This window comes from Erythrolamprus reginae, chromosome Z, assembly GCF_031021105.1.
Source record: "Erythrolamprus reginae isolate rEryReg1 chromosome Z, rEryReg1.hap1, whole genome shotgun sequence".
Lineage (NCBI taxonomy): Eukaryota > Metazoa > Chordata > Lepidosauria > Squamata > Dipsadidae > Erythrolamprus > Erythrolamprus reginae.
The window spans coordinates 122,932,242-122,941,994 of NC_091963.1; the positions used below are offsets into that span (position 1 = coordinate 122,932,242).

The 9,753-nt window shown below is 39.2% G+C and overlaps 1 protein-coding gene across 1 annotated transcript; it reads right to left on the bottom strand.

Annotated features, from left to right (window-relative positions):
* Positions 1-860: 860 nt before the first annotated feature.
* Positions 861-1,772, bottom strand: LOC139175958 (olfactory receptor 14A16-like). The gene has a single exon (XM_070767377.1). It carries the CDS (start codon positions 1,770-1,772, stop codon positions 861-863), a length of 912 nt encoding a protein of 303 aa, XP_070623478.1.
* Positions 1,773-9,753: the final 7,981 nt, after the last annotated feature.

A 9,753-nucleotide genomic window follows, 5' to 3' on the forward strand; every position in this document is an offset into this window, starting at 1 on the left:
AAAGGGATTTCTTGTAGGAACAAGGCACAGTTGAAATACAATACAAGAATGAAGTCCAATTATTAACTCAGTAACTGTGAAATTGGGTCATAGATACTATTGTCCAAACAGTGATAAACACTAACAATGAAGTATAATTCAAAGTCCAGGAATCCAAACACAGTCTTGAATACAATCAGGAAACAACAATTCACCTTGATAATCTTCCACAACGGCTAAGCCAGCATGTTGCTATTTTATCAGCAACTCTAATTACTGGAGCCCCACCCAACCACAGGTAGGAGGCCTCTCTTATCTCATGTATTATGTCTTAAGTTGTTCTCTCCTATGCATAGCTCTATACATGCGTGGGTCTGTCATACGTTCATCCTTTGAATCCAAAGAAGATAAGGAAGATAAGGAAGATTGATCTCCTCCTGGGCTGTCAGCCAAGCCCCCTTCTTCCATCACACCCACACTTCCTTCGTCATCGGATACTTCACTAGTTGACTCTATCGGGAGCAAAACAGGCCTGTGACATGTGGATATTTCCCCCACATCCACCTCCACATTCCTTGGGGCAGGAGCTGGGCCAGAACTAACCACAACACCCATGGAATTGCGAAAGATGCATATTTAGCAGTGGAAACTTAAATGACAGTAATTAAAAATGCAGGAATTTTGCAAATAACATCTTGGGTTCTATGTTTATCTAGTTTGAGAAGATGGATTTGCCTCCATCCCAACTATCCATTTCTACCTTTATTACTTTATTAAGAGAATGAAAAGAATGAAAACATATATAGTCTTCGAGAGGGGTGGCATACAAATCTAATAAATAATAATAATAATATAAATACAAATAACATTAAAATAATTTATCAAAACCACAGTTGAGAAAGGACACATTTGATATTCTTATTTCTCATGCTATAGATAATTGGATTGAACAGAGGTGGAAGGAGGGCATACAAAATAGTCAATACAATATCTAAGTAAGATGCAGTGTTAGAGGAAGGTCTCAGATAGGCAATGCATCCACTGAATAATAACATAGACACTACTGTAAGATGGGGAATACAAGTGGATAAGGCTTTTTGCCTTCCTTTTTCAGAAGGAATTCTTAACACAGCCTTGAATATCACTGCATAAGTTGCAACTATAAACGTAAAACAACCTAATGCAACAATGAGACTGGCTACAAGAATTCCAACCTCAAATAGATTTATGCCAGAGCAGGATAATTTCAGTAAATGTGGCATTTCACAGAAGAATTGGTTGACCACATTAGAACAATAAGAGATGGAAAAAGTAGCAGTGGTATGCAACATTCCATAGAGGAGACCTGTAACCCACATTAGAATTATTATTTCAGTACAGGTTTTCCAATTCATTACCATCTCATAATGCAATGGGTGGCAAATGGCAACATACCGATCATATGCCATGACTGTCAGGAGGGAAAAATCAGAGTATTCAAAAGAGAGAAAGAGAAAGTATTGAGCAACACAACCAAAGTAAGAGATATGCCTGGTGTCCATGAGAGAATTTATAATTGATTTGGGGACAATGACGGAAACAATGCCCACGTCCTGTAGAGCCAAATTCATGAGAAAGACATACATGGGGCTGTGAAGTCGATGATCTAAAGCAACTGCAGAGATGATTAGAAGATTTGCTGTTACAGTAACCAGGTATAACATAAAGAAGAAAAAGAAATGCAAAAGCTGTAGATGCCGATTTTTTGAGAATTCCAGGAGCAGAAAATAAGGCACTGTGGTTTGATTCTCCATGTTTCATTTATGGCAACGCTGACTTAACTGCAAAGAAAGAAAGGAGAGAAATTCAGTCAGATATAAATTTGGACATTTTGATTTATGACCATGAAAATCATCAAGAAATGTAAATTATGGATGAAAGGAACTGAAGATCGGAGTATGGAAAACAGGGATGTAGGATAGGGATACCAGAGTGCACAGTTTCCCATTTTTAGCTGTCTGTACTAATGGACCAACCACCAATTTCACATTTTTCCTTCTTTCCTTTTTTAAATTGTGTTACTTCATATAGTGATCAAAACAGTTAGCTGGGGTAGAACAATGTTCTTTTAGGTCTGTTTTCCTGAATGACAATTTACTCTGAATAATTGGACCCATCATAATGTTTCTGCACTCCTACAGGATCTTAATAGTGTTGGAAAATTGGAGAATTCCAATGTATGATGCTTTGTGCTTCTAGAAGAAAAGCAATGTAACTCTCCCCAATAAACAGAAGGAAGTCATAGCTCAATTTGAAAAAGCTGTCTCCCATCAATTAAAAAACTCTATTCCCTCAAGGAGAGCTTGGCCACAAAATGAGACAAGGTTTTCAACAATAATAATCATGCTTAAAAATAAAAAGACACTTAACACTAACATTATTTCTTTTATGCATATCCAGAGACATTATCTGCAATTTAAGAAAACCTTCTGAATGATTATTATCTGTTTTTCCTTAGGAGTCCTACAGATCAAAATTCTGTGTGCTTATTAAGATAATTAGCCATTAATAAATTTATAACTATCTCCAAATGCTCCTGTACCCATTATTGTATAACACAAAAATATCTCAGAATAATGTTAACAGAATTGAGAGAGTAGGGACTCCAGCTGTCCAAACTGTGAGAAATAATGGATTGCAATATCACCATGGACACTGGTGGAATTGGTGTTAGGAGTGCAAACAACAAGATGATTGCTAATCATTATATTCCAAATCACACTACCACACTGTGGGCATGTATTATGCAGGATGCCCTGCATTTTCTTTCAACATCTTTCAGTGCAAATTAGGTGCTCTTGGTTGGAGCTCCATTTCGCTACCCCACTGCATCCCCCCTTTCCCCGTCCAGGCAGCAGCCCACCCCTGCATACCTCTTTCAATGAAATAGCTTGGATACACTGCAAATACAGATTTAAAACCTGGCTCATTGAATGTGGTGTAATGTAATCTCATAGGGACCTATAAAATATATATAATAGGCTCATAAAAGGTGATAATGCATAATATAATCTCATAGACATTTATAAAATACCTATCATAGACTAAGTAATACAGTAAAGTAATACAGTAAATCAATAAGAAAACTCACAGAGGAAATACATTAAATCAATTTAGAAAGACAGTTTCTAAAGACAGATACATGTTTTAGAAAAATCAATGTATCTACCTTTGGTTTGAGCTCCCCTTTCTGGTAACTGCAGCCAGGTGCTGAAACGTAGAAGAAGCTGGCAAGTGGAAGACAAAGAAGACCTCCTGCTGACCGAAACTTTGCATCTGCTAAAAGAAGCTTTAGAGAATCAGAGAAGCGGCAAAAGGTATGTGCATGCATATATACATGCAGGTATGTATATATGCATGCAGGTATGTATGTATCCATTACAGCCTATATGGCAAAGCACCAAGAAAGAGATAATCCTTTTTTCATATTTCAGTGATTTTACTCAACTAAAAAAAAGTTTTGAGGAACATATAGAGTAAAATATAAGTATAAGACTTACATGGGTGACTCTTTCTTTGTAGCAACAATTCTGCAGCTTTGATTGAGTGGTTGAGGTCCTTTCCTCCTCCCCAAATTCTTTGGCTCCCCTCCCAACTGGCAACACATACCTTTTGCCGCTTCTCTGATTCTCTAAAGCTTCTTTTAGCAGATGCAAAGTTTCGGTCAGCAGGAGGTCTTCTTTGTTTTCCACTTGCCAGGCTTCTTCTACGTTTCAGCACCTGGCTGCAGTTACCAGAAAGGGGAGCTCCTCCAGGGCATCCAGACCTCCCAACTCCAATGTTCATTTGAATCTTACTGGTGACCTGTAGCTCATACATCCACTCCTGTTTCTACCAGCTCTGTCAGGATTGGGGAAAGGTTGATCCATCTCCCTGGTCTTCCTGGTCGCTGCCTTGGCTAGACATATTTTGCTTAGTCCCCTTGCTAGACGTTTTGACAGTTCATATGCCAAACTCCCATTTTGACAGTTTGTATGCCAAACTGTCAAAATGGGAATTCCACCAAAACAAAATTGACTATTTGGATTACCACATATTGCATGAAGGTATTGAAATGGATCCTGACAAGGTGCAGGCAATCCTGCAATGGGTAGTCCCAAGCACCCGTAAGCAACTACAGAGTTTCCTCAGTTTTGCCAAGTTTTATTAGCAGTTCATCTCCTCCTTTGGGCAGATTGCACTGCCAATTATAAACCTTCTTAAAATGAGGGGGGGGGGAGCTTAAGTCTAATTGGCCCTTGGTTGGAGCATGGGATGCCAAGCTGCTTTTGAGAAGCTCTAGTGACTATTTGCAGCCAAACTTGTCCTGAAGCATCCCAATATGGATGCCACTTTTGTGGTTCAAGCCAGTGACATGGCAGTCGGAGCAGTACTACTGCAAGCAAATTCTGATGGGGTCCTACAACCCTGTGCTTACACTTCCCATAAATTAACTGAAACTAAAAGGAGGTAAGCCATTTGGGAGAAAGAAGCTTTTGTGGTCCCTTGGAACCTATTGACCTAGAGGCATTTCCTAGAAGAGGTGAAACATCCCATCAAAGTCTGGATGGATCATAAAAATCTGGAGGCTTTGAAGACTCCTAGGAAGTTATCACCGAAGCAGCTCTGCATTTTAATTGATTTAATTTCTTCCTATGCTACCTGCCTAGGGGGACAAACTTTATGGCTGATGCCTTGTCTTGGTGCCCCAATATAACAGCATATGGCAGGAAATAATCTGACCTGTGATCTCTTCTAAACAACTGGAAATTCCAGTGGTCATCAGATCCCAAAAGATGATGGTCTCAGATCTTTCAGCCAATCTAAACTCTCAACTCATAGAAGCATAGAAACAGATAAATGATTTCTGTTTCACTCAAAGTGCACCATTCACAATGGCCTTGCCTGGGTGGGAGTTAAGCGCTATGTCCTAATTCTTATTAGAGAATTAGTGCTGCAAAACCCGATAATTTAAAAGCTTCAGGTCATTTTAGGTTTGTGAAAACCTTACGCTTAGTAAAAACACAATTGTGTTTGCCCTCATTGAAAAAGGACATAGAGGCTTATATCATTAGCTGCCCTGCATATTTGTTTGTTTGTTTGTTTGTTTGTTTGTCTGTTGCTTTTTTCATTCATTTATTTGTTCATTCATTCATTCATTCATTCATTTATTATTTATTTAGTTATTTAGTTATTTATTTATCTATTGGATTATATGCTGCCCTTCTCCACGGACTTGGGGCGGCTTACAGCATATAAAAATAAAACAGCATCATAATCCAATTAATTTAAAACAATTAATCTAAAACCCTAATAATATTAAAATTCAGTCAATGTCATTCACACAACAGACATACACCACATTTGTTTGGCCAGTAGGTTAGGTGTAATGGCCCCAAGCCTGGCGGCATTGATGAGTCTCAAGATTCTTGCAGAAGACGAGGAGGATGGAGGCAGTGGAAATCTCTGGGGGAAGCTGCTGCAAAAGGGCTACCTGGGAAACTGTAGGGATTACTTCAAAATGTTGCTAGACTAGGGGCCCCATGGAAAGAAATATCCATGGATTTCATTGTCAAATTACCTAAGAGCGGGGGTAATACTGTCATTTATTTTTATTTTATTTATTTATTTGTCATACAAATATAGCATTGTATTGTATATATAATGTAAGTATAAAGTAGATATAGAAAAGATAAGAAGACATTAGGACAGGAACGGTAGGCACAAAGGTGCACTTATGCAAGCCCCTTGCAGACCACTTAGAAAGGGGAGATGTCTATTGTAGATAATGTAAGGTTGAAGATTTTGGGATTGGGGGAAGATTGGGGGAAGATTGGGAGATCATTGACATTTTTTTCAAACAGGTCAATTTTGTGCCTTGTTCCAAAATTCCATCAGCAAAGATGTTGGCTAAACTTTTTATTCAGCATGTGTACTGGTTACATGAGGTTTCTGAATGGATAATTTCAGATATCAATGTCCAATTCTTCTCCCAATTTTGGAAGGAGTTCCTGATGTTATTAGGTTCCACCCTAAGCTTAAGCTCCACCCATCAATTCCCAAAAATGGGGCCTGTGAGAGGCTAACTTGGTCCTGGAGCAATACATCAGATGTTATGTTAATTACCAACAAAATAATTGGGCTGACTTGCTACCTTTTGCTGAGGTAGCCTACAACAACTCTATTCATAGTAGCACAGGGTTTACCCCATTCAAGGTAGTCTATGGCCAAGATTTCATATCCATCCCTGAAATCCCACAGGAGAGGCCACAACTCCCCTCTCTAAGGGAGTGGATCAAACAACTTCATATAATTTAGCCTGTGACTCTCAAAACATTAGATAATGTTGACCAAGCCCATAAAAAACAGACTGATAGGAAAGGAGTTAAACTTAAGGAATACCAAGTCAGTGATAAGTTTTCCTATCCACAAAGAACTAACATACTACACAGAAGTTGAAGAAACCTGGCCTTAAGTATGTTGGTCCTTTTCTCCGTGTGAAAATTATAAATCAAGTGACAGTACAATTGGAACTTCCAAAAACCTTTAGACAAATCCACCTGGTTTTCCATGTCAGTGTTTAGAAGACTAAAGAGACATCATCTCTTTGTCATACCCAAATCTCTCCACCTGTGCCTTTGTTGATTGAAGTGAACAACATTTTGAAATTAGAGAAATCCTGGAAGCACTTCCCTTCCTCACATTCTGAATGGGTGAATGAACAAGATATCAGAGCCGCTAGAGCTATTCAATGGTTCCATTCCAAATATCCTGATAAATTGTGAATGTATATTTCTTATTTTATTTATATTATGTTGTTTTTATTTGTTGTTATGTCTTTATTTTTTCCTAGGACTAATATCGCTGTTGCAGAAGGGCCGAATGTCAGCTTTCATGTCTGCTTGTTTTGGCTACCATAAAAACAGGGGTGTATGGATAGTTAAATATTTGGGAATGGGGGAAAACTGTGTTGGAGATGTTTCTTCTTGTGTTTAATTAGGGGGCTAGGGAGGAACGTTCTCATCATGTACTGCCAGGCTTAATGTACTGCTATATTTACTTAATAGTAAATATGAAAAAGTATGAAATCTGTTCCTTGCTGCCTTACCATATGGGTTTAATGAGCTCTTGTGGGCAAGTGGTAGAGGCCATAGGGCAACAATTTATTGCAAAACCCCAAACATTATTAACCGATAAGACTGAGGATATGTACAGTGATTTTTAAAACAAATATCTATATAAACTCTCTTTCTAAATGTAATTTTATGTGCTTCTTCTGTGAATATTCTTATTGATTTCTATGGATTTACTATATTACTTTGTTATTCTATTATAGCTATTTTATAGCTTTCCATGGGCTGACATTATATCTCATTCTATGAGCCATGATTTAGGTCTGTATTTGCAGTGTACTCAAGCTGCCAAATGGATTCTAGAAAGGGATTGAACAAGGAATATAACAATGAGCTATCACCTTGCTTGTTTGCATTCTCAAACTGGTTTCCATTGCAATAGTGTTATTGCAATACATTAAGTTTCTATATGTTCTATTGAACATATTTTCTTCCTTATACCTTTTTATTTTCCACTCTTGTATTAATGATCTGGTTTTAATTGGATTTAACTAACCAAGTAATCAGCTGTCCTCCTAGTTGTGGTAGGCAACATAGAGGCTGGGGTTTCTTAAAAGATAGAGATTAAAGATAATCCCAAGTAATGAAACATAGTTCAAGGAGATCTTCTTATCTGATTCATTTTTCGCTTTTCAGATTTGGATTGTTGGAATCCAAATAGTATTATTGAAAACATGGGTTCACATTGTTAAAAGAAGTACTGAGATGTCAGAGTTTATAGTTTTAATAGGCTTCATTTCATTTTGTTACCAAACAGTGCTAGGCAGGAGAGAGGTTTCTATTAAATGGATTTTTTTTCAAATTTAGCTATTGTTTTCATTTTTAGACAAGTGGTTTAATTTATTCATTTTGTCAATATCTGTTTTCTTTTAAGTAAATGTCAATTAAGAATTACGTTGTAAGTAAAGTTTTCTTTTTCTTCTGTTTAATTGTATGTCATTAAATGCATGTTTAGAAATCTAGAATTTATGTAACAATAACAGAGTTGAAAGAAATGTTGTAGGTCATCTAGTCCAATGGGGGGAGATTGGACTAGATGACCTACAAAATGACTCTCACGCAGGAGTCTCTACACCATTTCTGACAAATGACAGTCATGTTTCCTCCCTGAAAGACTCAATTGTTGGAGCTCTCACAACCTCTGAATGCAAACTGTTCCACTGGTTGATCACTCTCACTGTCAGAAATTTTCTCCTTATTTCTAGATTTAATCTCTTCTTGATCAGTTTCCATCCATTATTCCTTGTCTGACTTTCCCTGAGGTAGACCCAGAGGCAGGGTTCAAGCAATCGGTACTTTTATTCAGCTCAGAGAACAAGTGACAGCTCAGCAAGGTAAAGTGACAATTCAGCGAGTACCGACTGACTCTGCCTGGAGAAACCGCTTCTTTTATACTTTTGCGGTTCCCGCCAAAGCTAGAGCCGGCCGCGTCTGAGCCAATCAGGAGCGACTTCCTGCTTCGGCTCAGACAGCGCTAAAAGAGGAACAAACTATTTACAGAGTTACAAGGTAGCCATTCCAGGATACAACACCCCTCCCCTCATAGTTGGACACATCCATCATGAAAGCCATGTGACAAAGTCGTCCAATCGGTGGGGCCTCCGAGGAGCTCGCGCTGACCTGCGCAGTTCCATTTCTCCTTCGACACTGACTGTGGAGGATGGCTCGCCGCTGTTCTCCCGGCGCGGCGGACTTGGCCTGGCGGGCCCAACGAAGGCTTCGGAGGACGAGGATGGCTCGGCGTCGCTGGATGGTTCCCCCTGGCCCGATAAGTCTCTTTGCGTGTTTCTTAACTCGGGCAATGTACTAAAGTCTGTTGAAGGGGGAGAGTCCATGTCAGTGGTTTGTGGCAATTGATTTTCTGTTCGCTTCCGAATGTGGTCTATGTGTCGTTTCCACAAACGACCATCCTCCAGTTTTACAATATAAGTCTTTGGTGCATTTTGCTTAACAACAATTCCTTTCATCCAGTTTACATTTCCATCAAAACTTTTTACATATACATTTTGTCCCAAATACATTTCTCTTTCAGGTTTTACACACATTTGGTTATTATTAACACAGAACCTTGGGTTTAACCTGTCTAGTGGTGACCTCAACTTTCTTCCCATCAATAACTCTGCAGGGCTTACATGTGTGTGTGAGTTAGGGGTAATGTGCTGGGTTAGTAAGAATTGGTCCAAGTTTTGTTGCACATCCCCAGGGCCTGACCTGCGCAATGCCTCCTTTGCCACCCGAACGTAACGTTCTGCCAATCCGTTAGCCCAGGGCGAATAAGGCGAGATGAGGGCATGCCTGACCCCTAGGCCATCTAAGAACAATTCGAATTGCCTGGCTGTTAGCTGTGGCCCATTGTCAGACACTAAGATATCTGGGCAACCATGGGATGCAAACAGTCTACTCAATACCTTGATGGTGGCACTTGTGGTTATGTTGTTCATTGCTATTATTTCCACCCATTTGGAGAAGGCATCAACCACTATTAAAAAATACTGGGAACCCACTGGGCCAGCAAAATCAATGTGGATTCTAGACCAAGGGCCAGCAGGCTGTTCCCACTCAGCCGGAGTTGTTTTGGGGGGACTAGGCCGTGACTCTTGGCACGGGTCACACTTTGAAACCC